Source organism: Sebastes umbrosus, chromosome 13 (genome assembly GCF_015220745.1).
Source record: "Sebastes umbrosus isolate fSebUmb1 chromosome 13, fSebUmb1.pri, whole genome shotgun sequence".
Lineage (NCBI taxonomy): Eukaryota > Metazoa > Chordata > Actinopteri > Perciformes > Sebastidae > Sebastes > Sebastes umbrosus.
In genome coordinates, this window is record NC_051281.1 from 13367569 (window position 1) to 13385964 (window position 18396).

General features: G+C 38.3%; 2 protein-coding genes across 2 annotated transcripts; both read left to right on the forward strand.

Moving 5' to 3' along the window:
* The first annotated feature begins 480 nt into the window (after positions 1-480).
* Positions 481-5841, forward strand: LOC119500471 (transmembrane protein 169-like). The gene is made up of 3 exons (XM_037790191.1): positions 481-693; positions 1474-1857; positions 3087-5841. The coding sequence occupies exons 2-3, from the start codon at positions 1584-1586 to the stop codon at positions 3716-3718; spliced, it is 906 nt and encodes a 301-aa protein (XP_037646119.1). The 5' UTR covers positions 481-693; positions 1474-1583; the 3' UTR covers positions 3719-5841.
* A 2296-nt stretch (positions 5842-8137) lies between these two features.
* LOC119499978 (X-ray repair cross-complementing protein 5-like) lies at positions 8138-17509 on the forward strand. Its single transcript, XM_037789298.1, has 20 exons — positions 8138-8175; positions 10040-10153; positions 10252-10405; positions 11539-11587; positions 11731-11853; positions 12262-12453; positions 12618-12732; positions 13813-13948; positions 14036-14148; positions 14268-14330; positions 14415-14552; positions 14649-14739; positions 15214-15341; positions 15563-15759; positions 15965-16055; positions 16218-16287; positions 16408-16517; positions 16794-16890; positions 17110-17177; positions 17295-17509. The coding sequence occupies exons 1-20, from the start codon at positions 8167-8169 to the stop codon at positions 17385-17387; spliced, it is 2151 nt and encodes a 716-aa protein (XP_037645226.1). The 5' UTR covers positions 8138-8166; the 3' UTR covers positions 17388-17509.
* The last annotated feature ends 887 nt before the right edge of the window (positions 17510-18396 follow it).

Below are 18396 nucleotides of genomic sequence, written 5' to 3' on the forward strand. Positions count from 1 at the left end.
ACCTGCTGGTGCCTGGTACCACTAATAATAATAATAATAATAATAATAATAATAATAATAATAATAATAATAATATATTTTATTTATATAGTGCTTTTCTGGATACTCAAAGACACTTTACACAGATAAAATCACAAATGATCATAAAACAAGGACATCATAAAAATATAAAATACACAATATTAATTACACATTAAAAGCAGTATATATATATATATGTATATATATATATATATATATACATATATATATATACATATATATATATATGTATATATATATATATATAGAGAGAGAGAGAGAGAGAGAGAGCGAGAGAGAGAGATTATTCGTAGGGTATGTATTTGTTTTTTATTTTAGGCCTATGATGTTTCCCACGTCATATTCTCTCTATTCTCTCTAGGACAGATGTGCTTGTAGCCTACTTTTAATAGTGCTTTTTTCCCCCATCATGTTTCCACATGACGTGCAGTCAGGAGGATGCTGATGGTTCAGGATTGGTGTGACAGGATGGTGACAGGATGGTGACAGAGGTTAGATGGGCGGGTTTAGTGCTATTCTGGAAATCATTTTGCGTAGCAGCGCATCTGTATCTCTGGATGTGTGGGCTCCTGCAATGTGCCACACCAATTCACTGATTTATCCGCACAACGACATAGTTCATCTACCCGCTGCTCGTGTAATCTATTGAAGGTAAGATTACATCTTTATTTCTACTCTATTATAGAGAATATGTTGTTCGCCGGCTGCGCGTCTGCATGCAGACAAAAGAGCGGACATGGGTGGGATTTAAATGGGAGGGGATCAGCTGTGTGAAGAATGGGTTGCATTGTCGATTTTACTTATCAAATGATGCTTTCTTTTGCAAAATAACCACAATCCGTCTATGCATTTTGTAGTTTTTGATGTCGTTAAGTATGTACATGTAATAGGATTATTGAGCTTGCAGCATATATCCACAGTCTGCCGTTGTGCTCTCATGCATAAGAGGGGCAACCCCCCAAATCTATCACGCTTTGTTTGTCATCTATATGTAGAGCCATTTAGTCTCTGTCTGTTCAGATGCATACTGCCATTAGATCAATGTGTATTTAATGATATTGTGACATTTGGTATATTTTTTATCAGTCATCATCACAGAAAAAGCGACTGTGCAGAATCTAGGCCAGGATTACTGCACATAGAGTGCATTATTGTGAATATTGAAAGAGTATATGTAAATACATTTCTGGGTGTAATACTGGACCACAAAATCTGATGGAAACCTCAGATAAATTATGTAAGAACAAAGCTGGCAAAGAGCATATATTGTTTTGTTTATTATTTTGTATCTGTTTTTATTTATTTTTATGTTCGAAATAAAGTCTTTCATTCATTCATTCATTCATTCACTCATTGTGCAAATCTGTTTTTTAATGTCTCTGTCTCTCTCTCTCTCTGTTTGTGTGTCTGCTTTTATCACTTTGCTTTCAGCCGGACATCCTTCCTGAGATTGAACACTTAAAACATAATGGGTGGACATAGTCTGTGCTGCATATAAACCCATCAAAAAGGCAGAGTTTACTGGATCAGGTAGTGCGAGCATGGCACAGGTAGAGGAGCCTCAAACTGAAGGAGAGGGCAGCCCCCAGCTGATCTCCTTAAGATCAGACGTGTCAGGGAACCATGTGGACGATGGAGAAGTGGGACCCTCCATAAGGAGGAAGAGGAGGAAGAAGAAAGACCCGCGTCCAGAGTCCATCATTGTGTACCGCTCTGAGATGGAGAGGGGGCCCGGAGAGGACCAAGGCGGTGAGGAGGGAGCTGAGAGGAGCACAGAGGAGGGAGCTAAATTCCTCTGCACACCTACAAGCGATGGTGAGAGGGGTGTCAGATTGTGTTAATAACAAGAAGTCACGTGCCACTTGTGTTCGACATATACCGTGCAATTTACACCATGCAAATTGATTGCATATGAACAAGAAGGATTTGAGGTATTGCAATCAATATGGGATCATTTAAAAGATAAAATACTTTTACATTGAGGAAAAAGCAAGAATTAAAGGTCCCATATGGTAAAAAGTTAGATTTTCATGTTTTTTTTATTATAAAGCAGGCTTCAGTGCTGTATACATACTGTAAAAGTATCGAAACACTAAATCCATGGAGAAATACACACGGCCCGTATTCAGAAACTGTGCCATTGAAACAAGCTGTCAGGATTTCTGTAACTTTGTGATGTCACAACTGTACAACATTTCACAGTTTTAAAGGTAAACATTCTAAATGTGTCCCAGTTTATTTTGGGTTGCAACGTAATGGTGCCTTCAAATGGAACTCGTGAGCTTGTGTTTACAACATGGGAAGTCGTGTACACGATATGCTTGGCGTTCAAGTGGTTAAGACGTGAGTACACCGCTGCTAAGCGACGACAATATTAACGTTACTGTCGGCGTCTAGAAGCCATAGAAGCTAACAATTTAGCACGCTAGTAAGTGGGTAACATAATGCAGGAAATGCAAAGGCATAATGTCAGAGGAAAAAGATGACGCCGTTGGGAATATCAACATTTTCCGCAGACAATATATTCACTTTTTATGTACAGAAAAATTTACTTCCAGGGCCTCCGCCATTTCTGACAATGTCAACAACACGTCACAACTCTTTAATCAAAACTTTCCACCTACATGGTTGTGAATACCACAAGAGGGGGGCATTCATATGGACTCTTCTCATGAACACGGTAAACACGACCCCCATTTGAAGGCACCAGAAGTGAATGACATTAGCTGACAGGAAGTAAACATGGATCCAAGCTGTTGCCTAGCAACACAATTCCATTGAAATGTTTCAGAGTGAAATGTCAGACAGAGGGTAAATACAGGCATATAGACAGTATGAGAAATGTATATTTTTTTTATATTACAGCATACAGTATAAACATGTTCTAGTAGAAACACAAAATACAGGTATGAACCTGAAAATAAGCACAATATGGGACCTTTAGACAAGGACTTACCATACTTATTGCTTGCTTGCCTTGCTTTTTACTTTTTTTGTTGTTTGTCATATAGGTAAATGTCTTATGTTGTATTATCTCTTAACAGGAGGAGGATGGAGCCTTCCTCCAGACAGCCGCTACGTGACCCTGACAGGCACCATCACCCGAGGGAAGAAGAAGGGTCAGGTGGTGGACATTCACCTCACTTTGACAGAGAAGGAACTCAGGGATCTGGCCAAGTCGAAGGAGCGTCTTGACGCAGAGTGCGATGGGGAAGGCTATAAACGCAACTGCAGCTTAGGCATGTGCCAGGGACCCCATGTTGTCCTGTGGAGCCTCTCCTGCGCTCCCGTGATTTTCCTCCTCTCCTTCATCACTTCCTTCTACTACGGCACCCTCACCTGGTACAACGTCTTCCTGGTGTACAATGAGGAGCGGACGTTCTGGCACAAGATTACAATATGCCCCTTCCTCATCATCTTCTACCCCATGCTCATCATGCCCATGGCGCTGTCCCTGGCTCTGTACTCCGCTGTGGTGCAGGTGTCCTGGGCCTTCAGCGAGTGGTGGCAGGATGTGAGGGACCTGGAGAAAGGCTTCTGCGGATGGGCCTGTGGGAAACTGGGACTGGAGGACTGCTCCCCCTATAGCATAGTAGAGCTGCTTGACTCTGATACTGTCTCTGGTACTCTGCACAGCAAGGCCCCCAGTGAACTCGCCCAGACGTCATCAGTGTGAAGTGGGGGGGACGCTGAGGTCCAAGTCACATGTTGGTGTCGGCCTAAGTTGAAGTAATGTGACAAACATGTGCCAGAATGTTCAAGTCTGTCACAGGAAAGTACTTGAAAGCTGTTTCTCTATACTTTTATGTAAATGGCAACTTATCAAACACTGCCTGAATTGTCCTGAAATGCTGAAATTTTGTAAATCATTATTGGATCCAGATCATTATTGCTCTGAGCATGGGAGTGTTAATGTTGGGTATTTTTTTTACTTTTAGGTTGTTATTGTCATTAGAGTTATCATCCAATCACCAAATCCTCATAACCTTTTGATACATGTAGGCCTTGGTGCATCTTGTTGTAAAATAAGCTGGCGATGGACACTGATACACACGCTGTTGGAGGCCTGAAAGTCAAACCAAGTTTCACTTCATCTGTAAATATCTGTAATTATATGTATGTGGTCACTGAGATCAAAAACAGGATGCATTTCAAGTCATCATAATCACTCTGTGAAGTTGTATTTGAAGTAAGGCTGGATTACTATTGAAAAAAGTGCTCCAAGGGCTCCAGATGTGTTGATTACTTTGTGGAAATTTGATTAGTTACTGATTTGATTGTGAATACGCACCATTGAGCACAATATTGACAGAAACAATAAGCACCTTTTAGATGGGTAATGTCTTGTGAAGGAGTTCTGTGTCAGCATCTAAAGAAGATTTTAAAGGATAAGGATGACGTTACTTTATAGAGTTGGAAATTCACTTTTTTGTCCACCTTCCAGATAGATAGATAGATAGATTACCATTGTTTTTATTGGCTGGTGACTGAAGCAAATCGAGCAGCCACTTGCATATTTTACCATTATTTGGCTGGTGGCTGATGCTAATTTCCAACCCTGTATTTTTCCTATTGTAAAACAAATCAACAGTGTGGCTCATTGATGTGTTTTTTTTGTTTTTTTTGAGAACAATGGAAGTGCGAGGAGTGAGGAATACATCCGGCTTTGGATACACAGGAAATACTTGTTAGAGGGATTCATCCGGTGTTGACTTTGGCCTTTTCATGGGTTTTGTTGACAATAAGAAATATATAGAATATTACAACCTTATCCTTTAATACCTGTATTATTCTGGATGATGACAGACAGACAGACAGACAGACAGACAGACAGACAGACAGACAGACAGACAGACAGACAGACAGAAAGACAGACAAATAGATAGATAGATAGATGGATAGATACAGTAGATAGATAGATAGACAAATAGGACTAAAACAGTTAAAACTACGGTTGACAACAACAGTGCTAACAGTTCAGGGTACAGAGCCTATTTAATTTGTTCAGTGTTGTGCTTACATGGTGCATATTCCTAAAAAGATTTGTGTTTCATCAAGAAGTACCACAGCGTATGAGTACTTGTTGGTTTCTGGGCATCTAGGCTGATTATTACTAAGCTGCCATGTGTTGCTGCTGTGTGCTCTGTACTTGATGTGTACATGTAGTTGACAGAGTACATACAAGAGAGGGAGGGAGAGGGATCAATAGGGGCCCATTGCTTATTTTTGGCCCAGGGCCCTCTAGCAGGTTGATCCAGCCATGATTTGAAGCCATAGTCAGGACAGACTGACATTTCTTTGGTGAAGTTTTTTCATTTTCATCTAAGGCATCATCAACACAGATGTTTGTGATCTTGCTTGTGTTGTTTTCATTATTTTGTTCTACACACGAATAAAATGAAGGTCACTGTAATTTTCCACCTTTCCACACAGTCATATTTTGAATGTTGATTTAATTTATTTTGAATATTTAAGTCTAGTACACTACCTTAAATTGTTCTAGCTATAGGTGTTTTATACTTTGGCTCTTTGGAGTAAATGTATTGCAAACAGCTATCATGAAGTGGTTGAAACGCATAGCTAATGGGGTTGGTTTAAGTAGATTGGATTAAATATTTGGTGATTCAAATGTTTATGATTAGACCTAGCTGAGTGGAGTGATTCAATTTTGTTCTCATACAGGCAGAGACATGGATCAGTGGCTGTGGACTGAGTCTGTATTGCACTTTACATGTTGTGAAAACACTGGATGCAAAGTAAAGAAGTACACAAATTAAATAAAGTGTTTTTTTGTCATTACATAACAATTATGTGAATATTTCTAAATCTATATTGTGGAAAAGAAAATCAGCAGCTCAGTGTTTTCTGAGTGGCTTATAATGCCTATGAAAAAACAAGTCAGCACATATCCCTGCATGGTGCACACAAATACAGATGGCTCTCTGGGGTTTGGGTGCTTTGAGATCTGATTATTGGCACCCTGGAGTTACACTGGGATGCTTACTGAAGAAAATCCATATGCTCCAAAACAGTATGTTAGACAAAAGCACTGTCAGGGTCAACACATATTTACCAGCTTGCAGTGGCCTGTTTTACAGTCTGTTTTTGTTAAACTAATGTTAAAACATCCATCCATCCATTATCTAGAACCGCTTATCCTATTCATGACAGACAAATATTCATGTTCACATTTACACCTACGGTCAATTTAGAGTCAAGATTGATTGATTTTATATGATGAAAGATTTGATTAAGTTGTTTTACATGATTCTGACATTGTTTGAAAATGCATTGGTATCAATATAAAAACAAACCCAGTGGAATAATACAGTGGCACAAAAGGGACACTGCAGGGCTTTATTTTTGTTTTAATTTTTTTTTTTAATCAAAGGCAGTTGGATGTCTGTGATGAAGCCTTTACAAAAGTAACATTTTATCCAAAAAACTATACAACCAGTAACTACATACTCTGAAGAAACAAGGTGGCTAATTCAGTTAAAAATAGGAAAACAATTTAAGGTTATAACACAGAACAGTCGATGGGTCAAAACCTCCCAAAATGAGCCGGGGTCATGGCTACTGTATGATTGAGGACAGTAAGATTTTGTCCTCAAGAATTGCTTTTCTGGAAATTTGGGGGTTTTAGTATTTAGTATTTAAAGTGTGGAGACTGTTGCATTTAGAGCTCAGTTTGAGACTCCTCCACCTGTGCCATGCTCTGGCCTGATCCAGTAAACTCGGCTTTTTGATGGGTTATATGCAGCACAGACTATGTCCACCCATTATGTTGAAGTGTTCAATCTCAAGAAGGATGTCCGGCTGAAAGCAAAGTGATAAAAGCACACACACAAACAGAGAGAGAGAGAGAGCCATTAAAAAACAGCTTTGCACAATGATGCACTCCTCTATCCTGGCCTAGATTCTGCACAGTCGCTTTTTCTGTGATGATGACTCATACAAAATATACCAAATGTCACAATATCATTGATCTAATGGCAGTATGCATCTGAACAGACAGAGACTAAATCGCTCTACACAGATGACAAACAAAGCGTGGTAGATTTGTTCAAATAGGGTGGAATAGAATATGAAAAATCCAATTAATTAAACATTCAATATTTTAGGGGGAGTGGGTGTGACTTTGCATATTTTGTTTATATATTATATTACATTAATTAATTATTTTATTGCTCATATTTATTTATTTATTATGTAATTATTGATCATCATATTAGACTTCGATATTTCTAATAATCTTTTCTGTAAATTTGGGGGTTTTAGTATTTAGTATTAAGTGTAGAGACTGTTGCATTTAGACCTTTATGTAGGGAAATAAAACTTCACATAGAAAATAGAATTAAAATGATTAAATAGAATATGAAAAATCCAATTAATTAATATATTTTAGGGGGAGTGGGTGTGACTTTGCATATTTTGTATTTAATTAATTATGTTTGTTTATATATTATACTACATTAATTAATTCATTTTTATTGCTCGTATTTATTTATTTATTATGTATTTATTGATCATCATATTAGACCTCGATATTTCTAATATTATTTTCCGGAAATTTGGGGTTTTAGTATTTAGTATTAAGTGTGAAGACTGTTGCATTTAGACCATTATGTAGGGAAATAAAACTTCACTTACAAAATAGAATTAAAATTATTAAATAGAATAGGAAAAATCCAATTAATTAAAAGAAATTTATTTTAGGGGGAGTGGGTGTGACTTTGCATATTTTGTATTTAATAATTGTTTGTATATTATATTACATGAATTAATTCATTATTATTGCTCGTATTTATTTATTATGTATTTATTGATCACCTCGATTTATATAAAATTTCTGGCTACAGTCGTGAAATTGGCTACCAGTCTATTTGCATATAAGAGCACAGAGCAGTCACACCCATAATAATCTCTCTGTGCACAGCAGCATATGAGACACTGGAGGGCGTTTGACCTATATTTGATTATCACGGTACATTTCATTGCACCAAAGCTCAAGAACACCACCAAATGACAACAACAAATTATCACAGGAAACCGGAACTCTTGTTCACAGTTTCTCTCCGGAGCCATAACACACAGTGTTGGGAACAGAAGCAGGAGAAGACGATGGCTAAAGTAAGTTACTTTCTCTTACTTTTCTTAAAGAAATGAATTACCACTGTGTATAGCTTTTGTTAGTTAATGTTTGCTGTGTTAAACGGGCGGTTTACAAACATTATAAACAAACTGTTCTCAATCAATGAGCTTCAGCTTCAGGCGTTATAAACGTGTTGAGACATGTTGAGACTGAAGCTACTAACGCTGTCACTACACCCCTCCCATTGAACATGCATACACAACCCAACCTGCACCACCTGAGACGACGTTTAGGGCTTTTTTTAGGGGGGTTAAGGGGGTCTTTAGGGGAGATAACAGGTCAACAGTAGATGTCACATAGATGTGGTGTAGCTACATCATCTGAAATCTGGGAACCTGAGGATTAATTTGAAATGCGGCCCAGCAATAGATAGATAGATAGTAACTTTATTGATCCCAAGGGAAACTCAAGTTTCCAGCATCACAGTTCCATAGTGCAAAACCATGTTAGTAAAAAGGCAATAAAAAGTTAGTAGTGCAAAGTGCAAAGTACAAAAACATATACCAGATCTAAAAATACAAGGAGATGAAGAAAACTGTTAAAACTGAGTATAGTGCAGGGTAACGACTGTGATACAGGACTATTAAAAAGTGCAGAAGAGACTGTTAAAAATGAGTATAGTGCAGGGTAACTCCAGTAGCTTAGTCTAAAGTGCATTATTATATGTCCTGCAGACCGTCCTCCTATGCGTCAAATCAGAAATAAACATGAATTAATTCATTAAAGGTCCCATATTATGCTCATTTTCAGGTTCATACTTGTATTTTGTGTTTCTACTAGAACATGTTTACATGCTGTAATGTTAAAAAAAAAACTTTATTTTCCTCATACTGTCGGCCAGAATATGCTTGTATTTACCTTTCCGTCTGAAACGCTCCGTTTTAGCGCATTTTGACGGAATTGCAACAGAATTGTGTTGCTAGGCAACAGCTTGGGTCCATGTGTACTTCCTGTCAGCTGATGTCAATCACGTACACTGCAACCAGGAAATAAACTGGGACACATTTAGAATGTTTACGTTTAAAATGGTGTCAAGAGTCTAAATATTGTATATTCGTGACATCACGAATGGACAGAAATCCCGACTGCTTCTTTTAAATGCAGAGTTTCTGAATACGGGCTGTGTGTATTTCTCTGTGGATTGAGTGTTTACATACTTTCACAGTATTTATATAGGATTAAAGGCTGCTTTATAATAAGAAAACATGAAAATCTCACTTTTTAATAATATAATATGGGACCTTTAAGATATTTCTAATCTGTCTACTATCCTATCAATAAAGTCTTGAAAATGCCCAAAAATAATCTTAAAAAAAAAAAGATTATAATAACTTATGAAAGTGTATAAGGGCTTGGAATATTATGATAGAAGTATATGATGGCCATTCCTATTCTCTATTATATTTCATAAGTTGTTGCAGCAATTTATGGGTTAATACCATTTGTTACACAGATTTGGTGCTAAATGTAACCAATTATACCACTCGAGAATTTATCAAAATGATCAATCATCCCTCCAACATAAAACATTAAGACACCAAAATCAATGCCTTGTCTGTTGACCTGATCATTTCTCTCTTTTTGTTGTGGTTTGTTTTTATTTTTTCTCTTGATTTTCAGTATAATGGTACCTCTATTGTTTACTGTTTGTGTCCGATTGTGTTGCAGTATCATTTCCACCATTGTTGATTGAACTCCACCCTTCATCTATGTATACTAATTCCCTGTGTTGTTTTGTATATTTTTTCCTGGTGCTAATAAAAAATAAGAACAATTGGGTGCCTAAAATAATACATTTTGTAAAAATGTAAAATGCTTTCTTGTATTGTTTGTTTTCTGTAGTCAGCAATGGTGTTGTGTATGGATGTTGGGTTCTCCATGTCCAACTCTGCTCCGGGTGAAGAGCCTCCCTTTGACCTTGCTAAAAAAGTCATCCAGAAGTTTGTCCAGCGCCAGGTAAACTAATAATACATATTTGCAAAAACAAACAAAATCTATGCTAACTTTAAGGATCTCTGTCATCTATGACAAACACTGAACATGCCTTTTGACAGGTTTTTGCAGAGTCCAAGGATGAGCTGGCTTTAGTTCTGTTTGGCACAGACTCCACCAAGAACATCACCGTGCATCGTCACCTTATGATGGCTGATTTCGAGCTTCTGGAGGAAATAGAGAATCAGATCCATCCAGAGAGTCAGCAAGCCGATTGTATCCTTTTGCTCGATTACTTTTAATTTATAAATGTTTTTTTCAGTTAACTTTATATGTATATATATATATACATTATACTTTAGATTTTATAGTGGAAGATGTGGTACAAAAATAAAAATGTTCATTGTCAGGTAACAAATTGACTAGTGTTTTGAGATTACTTTCATCAGTCCCATCTCAAGGTTCTCACTTGCATCAATGTGATTTAAGTATCGTTTTCCATTTGTGCATGAAATAAATAATATAAAAGAAAAAAGGACGAGGAAAAAAATACACCTGAGTACAGATACATGTAAATGTACTTCAACATTCAAGTAAATGGTAGTTATGATATATTAAACAAACAGACAGAAATCAAACAAAACACATGTGTATTAATATGCACGTACATAGTGAATGCACCAGACATAAACAGTAATAAATAGTGCTTTTGTTGTGTATTTAATTTTCTGAATAAGCCAAAAAAGACATTCCTGGTTTGTTATTTTATTGTTTTCCCAGAAAAAAATTATTATATGACAATAGATATTGATATTTTGATATAAATCCACATATACTGTGATAGAGGATTTTATCATCATTCACTCCACAGGCTATGCAACATGAAAGGCTTTCCTTTCACATTCATTTGGCTTACAGGAAGCCCCTCAATAAACCCTTTTCTCCGCAGACATTTGTCATCGTCACAGTTTACGGAGTTCATATCTTTGGGTTCAGTGTTGTGTTTTAAGCTGTTTAGTCTGACCAATACTGCAGTTGAAAATTAGCCAAGAAGCTTTCCAGAAATATTTATTAATGTGCACTGTCCCTGTAAATTTAACCGGTATAAATATATTAAATGGCACTCATACCGCAGTGGCAATATCAGTCAAAAAATAATAGCAATTCGATTTTTATTATATTTTGTATTTAATTGACTAAAGTGGGCTCTCCTGTGTGTTTGCATTTTATTTTCATTATATGCCTTTATTGTACAATAAAGCAGGCAATTCTGTTAGAATTGTGAGGTAAAGACCAAGTACTTTGACTTTATTCATAAGTCAGATCCTGTTTGTGTACAGCTTCTTAATCCTAGATGATATGTCAGAAGGATCATAGACTCTGTTATCTCCTTAACTCCCGTTCAACAGGGCTGGATGCTCTTGTTGTGTGCATGGATCTCCTTCAGACAGGAACAAAGTAAGAAGCTGCCCGTATCTCATACAGAATTCTCACGATTCAAAGAAAAAACTAACGGAGGTCCATGCATTTAAATGTTAATTTTGCTGATGGGATTATTGTTTTTTCAGTGATCTGACATTGTGTTTGGGGTTCCTTTTCAGGGGGAAGAAGTGTGATCGTCTCAACATTGTCTTCCTGACTGACCTCAACACTGAGGCCAACTCGGAGCAGCTGGACGTTATTATCGAAGATCTGAAAAAAGCTGGAATCACCCTGCAGTTTTTGTAAGATTCAGACACATCCACCATGTGTCATTTTTAAATACAATATATTTAGAAGCCTCACACATTTTCCCAATGAAGTTATAAAATAATGATAATAATAATGCATTTGTGTGTGTCACTACTTCTTGTAATAATTGGCAGCCATTTAGTTATTATTTGAATTTAGATTATAACAGAGCTGTGAGAGCTTGACTAAAATATCCAGAACCACCACTGTGCAGCATCAAAATCAGGCTAATTGTGTGAGATATTATATTTCACTAATAATTAGTATTTCACTCGGGATAAAACAGCCATTCTGAACAAACCTTCCTTCTTGTTAAAGGGGTCTCTTGTGAAGTTCTTTGAGTGAAGTTTCATGGCATTTACTCTATGTATGTATCCTTCCTTCCGCTAAACCAATTTTAGTTTGCCTTTCCCTGTGGAGGACGATGAAGATGGTGGAGGAGATGGTGGAGGAGATGGGGACAGAAGAAGCCCCGGTCACCCGGGCCCGGGCAAAGGTCTGTCCAGGGAACAGAAGAGTGGCCTGGATATGGTGAAACACATCATGCTAAGCCTGGATGAGGAGGACGGCCTGGATCAAATTCACACCTTCAGGTTGGTGGGTCCGTGTTAAACACAGGATATTTCTCATGTCTCACTTCTTCACATGTGTTTTTCTCTTTGAATCACAAGGTGCTTTCTACATTTAAAAGTAGTTAATGCTCTAATCGGATGATGTCATATGACTTGGCTTCCCATGTGCTTCTCTCCCACTGTAGGAATGCAGTTGAGCAGCTGTGCATGTTCAAGCCTATCCAGAGCAGACCCACGGCCTGGCCCTGTCAGCTGACCATCGGCAGCTGTCTTCCCATCCGTATTGTTGGATACATAGCAGTAAGTTCATGGTTCTCCCTTGATTTTGGATTTTGTGAAGGTGCCTCTTTGTCACTTTTATCTGTTAGCAAACACGCAGAAAAATGCCTAACTACAGTAGCTTGCCAACACATAGCTGGCTAACATTGGCTTGCTAACAAGATTCAAGACTTTTGTTTGCTATTTGCTCAGATAAAAGTGCACAAGGGCATTGGAATTCTTGTGTGGATCTCTGTCAAGTGAAAAACAAACAGCTTTGCTAACTTGGCCCAACATTATTTTAGTTATCAACTGCACCCCTGGTAGATATTGGGTGCTAAAAATAATCCTTTTGACATGCTGAAATCTAATGTTTTTCAGCCCTTGGTTACATATCATTGCGCTGATTGTTTTCCCCCCAGTGGGCGCGGTCTGTCTCTATTGAATGAAAGAATGACGAGTTCTGTCATGTCTGAAAAATGTGCTGTTCCACATGTAATCATGTCACTCTGCAGTTACTACTGTAGGGCCTATTTGATTGTTGTTCTTTAATCTGGTCGATTCGCACCTTATGGCAAAAATGTATTCTGGCTGTCCTCAACCAAAGAAATTCTTAGTCGACTAACACTCATACAATTTTGTTGATTAATTTAATCAACAGATCTGTAGAACTAAAGAGTTTCTCCACAAAGAAAGCAACACTTTAAATCTTGTGTTTACCAGAGATGTGCTCATACGTTCCTTAGAAATAAAACAATCAGCATGATAAAAAGCATAAAGAACAACAAATCAACTAAAGAAATCTTAGTTGGCTAAGACCAAAAAGACCAGTTAGTCGATAATGTTGGAGAATTTTAGTCAAAATGTTTGTTATTTTTTTTTATTTGTTTACTTAAAATAAAATTAGTAAAGAATGAAGTTTGTTGCATTGCATAGTACTGTTGTACTTATTGCCTGAGTATTGTAAATGTGTAGCAGTTAATGTATGTTTTGCTCATTCACTTACTGTATGTGAAAGGAATCCTTTCACTTTACTATTGTAATGCACAGATGACAACTCATCAGTAGTAGCTCACATAAAGGTTTTCTCATTCACAAATACTACTCATCGTGTTATTCCAGGTGACAGAAGAGAAACTGAAAACATGGACTACGGTTGATGCTCAAACCAGCCAGAAAGACAACGTGAAGAGAGAGACTGTCTACTGTCTGGATGATGACAATGAGACAGAGGTGCAGAAGGATGATATCATCCAAGGTGAGGAAGTTGTTTGAAATTAGATTAATTAATGTTGCACTTATCACTTGACAACACTCTAAAAAATGCTTCTTTTTTTGTCTGCAGGGTTTCGTTATGGAAGTGATATTGTTCCCTTCTCCAAAGTAGATCAAGAACAGATGAAATACAAGCACGATGGGAAGTGCTTTGCCGTTCTCGGCTTCGCCAAACAGAACATGGTATTTGTATAATAGTGTGACGTAAATGGCATCCAAAACAAATCTCAGATCAAGGAAACTTTTGAGACTGAGGTGGTTACTTTATCCACCTGCTGTTTCTTTTTACCGTCTGCCTGCAGGTACGTCGCAATCAGTTCATGGGGACTCAAGTCATGAAGATGTTTTCTGCCAAGGATGACGAGGTGCGAATGAAGAGACCTGCCATATTTCTGGTGACTACATGTTGATACTGACCTGTTTCTGTTTCTACTGTTCTGTCTGAGCAGCATGCAGGAGTTGCGCTGTCCGCTCTCATCCGAGCGCTACATGAACTCAACATGGTGGCCATCGTATGTTACGCCCGTAAGCAGGACAGCGACCCTCAAGTAGGAGCAGCCTTTCCGTGCATCAAGCAGGACTACGAGGTGAAATCACAGACTCCTAACCATGCTGTTTAACTATATTAACTGAATCAATGTCAGATATCTCAGAGCTAATGGTCTGTCTCTCACCCTCAATAGTGTCTGATGTACGTCCAGCTGCCCTTCACGGAAGACCTCAGACAGTTCACATTTCCCTCTCTTGAAAACAACAAAAAGTTCACTCCATCAGGTACAAAGCAGCTCACAGAACTGACTTTTAACTAACTCGCAAACTCACACATTCATGTTTAACTGACTGCAAGAGGAAGCTTTTCAGTCATTGTCGTATCTACAGTATTTAGACCTGCAGTTGTGAACATGACATTGTTGCCCCCCTCAAGTGCAGAAAGATGTTGCAATTTCAACACTGTTGGGTTGTCTACATTTGCAGATCTTAACTTCCACTGCTCTTTCTTGACTAGTTTATATGTGACATCAGAAAAAATTTACATTTAATCAGAGAATTTTTTCTTTTTTTTTCTTAAAAAAGGACTCAAACCGATTAATCAATTATCAAAGTAGTTGCCGATTAATTTCATAGCTGGCAACTAATCAATTAATCGTTTCAGTTCTACTGTGTGTACCTTTTTAAAGAAAAAATAAGTGATAAGACTTCAATAAGAGATGGAGGAATGGACTTTTGCGTGTTATGTGATTCCTCTAGACACTCAGCTGTCTGCTGTGGACTCTCTCATTGACTCCATGATGTTGGTAGAGGATGATAATGAAAAGCAAAAGGACATGTTCAAGGTCCACCACATTCCCAACCCTGCCTTCCAGAGGCACTTCCAGGTACTGCAGTTTGTATTGAAGAGATACAGTACTTCTATTACTTGCCTATTGAGTTAAGGCAGATGGTAAAGTTTTGAAGGAGACATGGGTGTCACTTTTTCATGTCACCAAAAAAAGACTTCATCTGTCTGACTAGAGCTTCACCAGCTGGAGGCTGTTGATATTCAACTTCTTCCTCTGTCACCGCCTGTCTCACCCCCCCTACTCGACCTTTCTTTCAGTGTCTGCATCATCGGGCAGTAAGCCCCGGCACCCCTCTTCCCCCCATGGAGCCATGGCTGAAGGCTGCTCTCGAGCGCCCTGATGTCATTACTGAACGTTGCAAGGCTCCACTAGAGGAGATGAAGAGGAAGTTTCCTCTTACTGAAGTGGAGAAGAAAAAGAAGCCTAAGACTAGTGCTCAGATTTTTGGCAAAGAGTAAGTTTGATTCAGTGGTGGTGGGTCTTTGAGTGTTACAAAATACTCCAAAATATTCATGTATAAGATTACGTAAAAGCATTTGGAATGTGATTTTTGTTTTTTATTATCTTACAGTAGTGTTTTGTAAGAGTGTGTGCAGATGTTTTTAAGTGATAATAAAACTATTTTCAGTATTCTAACTGACCCCTTTTGCCATTTACAGCGCAGAAGTGCCAGATGCCAAGAAGGCAAAAGGAGACGAGGAAGAGGAGGAGTATAGCCTGGCTGACATTGCTGAAGGCTCTGTTACTTCGGTGAGAATCAGGGGAGCTGAATTGCATAATAATACTAGAGAGATAACCACTTTCTATAACAATCAGCTATTCTAAATAAAGTATTTCACCACTTGTTTGAACAGGCATACTTCAAAATTTCCATTTCACTTCAGTCCTCATTAATTTTAAACACTTAACCAGGTGGGAAGCGTGGATCCAGCCAGAGACTACCGGACTCTGATCAAGAAGAAGAGCCTTCCATTCGGAGAGGGTGAGGTCCAGTTTCTCTGATAAACAGTTTTTCTGTTTGTGTTATAAACCATCGTGACTCATGTTCAGCCCTTGTAATTGTCTCTTTGTTTGGTTGTGGTGACCCCCGTGTCCTTCCCAGTCTGTCAGCAACTGACTCGCAGGATAGAGCAGTTGCTTAGCAATAAGAGCACACAGTACTACATGAAAAGCATCACCTGCATCCAGGCTTTTAGAGAGCAGTCCGTAAAGGTAAATAAACATTCACTATGTCCCATTTGGGGAAATGCATGATGATGTGGGGGTTTCTGTTACAAGAGTCTGTGTGAAATGATTTTATCAGAACGCATTGTTTTGGTTTTGCTGTGGAGATTATAAGTCAACTTGAGAAGATTGCAATGAGTCTGTTTCATTTCTCGCGACTTGAACCAAGACCAGTTCTTGTGTGAGTATGTGTCTGCATGTAGCTGTGAGCTTTTAGGAGACTCATAAATGGATTTTGAATGTTTCATATCTTTGGTAATTCAGCTGGGGGATGCGGAGCTGTACAATGGCTACCTCCAGTCCCTGAAAAGAAGCATCCCAAACAGAGGGCTGGGGGTCTTCTGGGACCTGCTTGTTCAAGGTATGATAAGCCTCTTTACTCGAGGCTGCAGGATTTCTCTCAAATATTTCCTCCCTTGAGATGGGAAGAAATTTCCACATAATCTCTTGAGTGAAAAATAAGTAAATAATGCAAAAGTGGGAGCTGATTGATGCCTAAAAATGCATTGCAGCCTCAATCACAAGTCTGCTAAAAGGAGTTTGGTGTTTTTGTTTTTAATTCTTGCTGTTTGATTGACAGATGCCATAACTCTGATCAGCAAGGACGAGGTCGAAGGAAGCACTGTATCCAAAACCGAAGCTAAGCAGGTAATTCCCCTATTTAAACCAGTGTGAGCTGTTGAAACAGAAACTGTTTTACATATTTGAAATGAAGGTGATCTTAAGACTGTTTTCCTACTGACTGAAGCCTATTTTCTCCTCCAGTTTCTGGTTACTGAGGAAAAGAAAGAGGAGGCGGCGGCTGCACCACCAGCTGAAGATACTGGAGACGTTGATGACCTGGCAAGTGTGATTTAAAAAAAAAAAATGTATTCTGTGACCTTTTCAGGTTTTAAAGGGGATATATGCTCATTTTCAGGTTCATACTTGTATTTTGGGTTTCTACTAGAATATGTTTACATGCTGTAATGTTAAAAAAACACATTATTTTTATCATACTATCTGTCACGCTCCGTTTTAGCACCTGTCTCTTTAAGCCCCCCTTCCAAAAAAGCCCAGTCTGCTCTGATTGGCTTGCAAAAAATATGGTGCACCTTTACAAAGGTAATTCTCAAGCTGTGGGCGATTCTAATGAGACTGCATGTGACATAGGAAGGGGAGCCGAATCTGATTGGCTTGTTGAATCACACGTTTTCTAATCTAGGCAGCCCACAAAAAACTGATTGGGTTGGCCTGTATTAGGTTGGTAGGCACTCCAGATACCCAAATATATGTGCAAAAGCACTGAAAAGTGAGTTTTTCATGATATGTCCCCTTTAAATATTTAACTGAAGTGCCCCAAACTTACGTTTTCTTTACCATTTCTTGTATATTTGCAGGACGGCCAATTGAGACCTTTGATATAAACTCTTCAGTCTTATCTTTTTTTTCTCTTCATGTGCAGCTGGATATGATGTAATAAGGGAAATTGGAGCGTCTGCAGTGGACATGCAGAGAAACAAGAAGAATGCACTCATTCAGCTCGGCCAGACCAAACCGATTCAGCCGTCCATTGTTCTGCCTCCCATTCGAGGACCCCTGAAACTTGTAACTGCATACATACAGCCCAGAACGGCGTATAAAAGACTTTTCTCTAGAATTCACAAAAACTTTTGCAAGTACGGTATGTTGAGGGCTTTCCATGTGTTTTGTCTTAAATGTCAAAATGATTGTAATTTTAATGAATATCTTGTTCTAATTCCGTGGGAATTTTCAGTAATGTTGGATACAGTGAATGCTTTAAATCTCAAGATGTATGTGCACTACAAATCCTTTGTGACTTTACAGAAGACAGCACTGCCTTGTCCAACAAACTGTAAGTTTATTA

What these genes read in the sequence shown, in the direction of transcription:
- LOC119500471 (XM_037790191.1), top strand. Translation starts at nt 1,584, where the DNA reads ATGGCACAGGTAGAGGAGCCTCAAACTGAAGGAGAGGGCAGCCCCCAG. An exon ending in CTGCACACCTACAAGCGATG is followed by an intron (nt 1,858 to 3,086) that starts GTGAGAGGGGTG and finishes ATCTCTTAACAG; the next exon opens with GAGGAGGATGGAGCCTTCCT.
- LOC119499978 (XM_037789298.1), top strand. An exon ending in AGAAGTTTGTCCAGCGCCAG is followed by an intron (nt 10,154 to 10,251) that starts GTAAACTAATAA and finishes GCCTTTTGACAG; the next exon opens with GTTTTTGCAGAGTCCAAGGA. An exon ending in TTTCTGCCAAGGATGACGAG is followed by an intron (nt 14,331 to 14,414) that starts GTGCGAATGAAG and finishes CTGTCTGAGCAG; the next exon opens with CATGCAGGAGTTGCGCTGTC.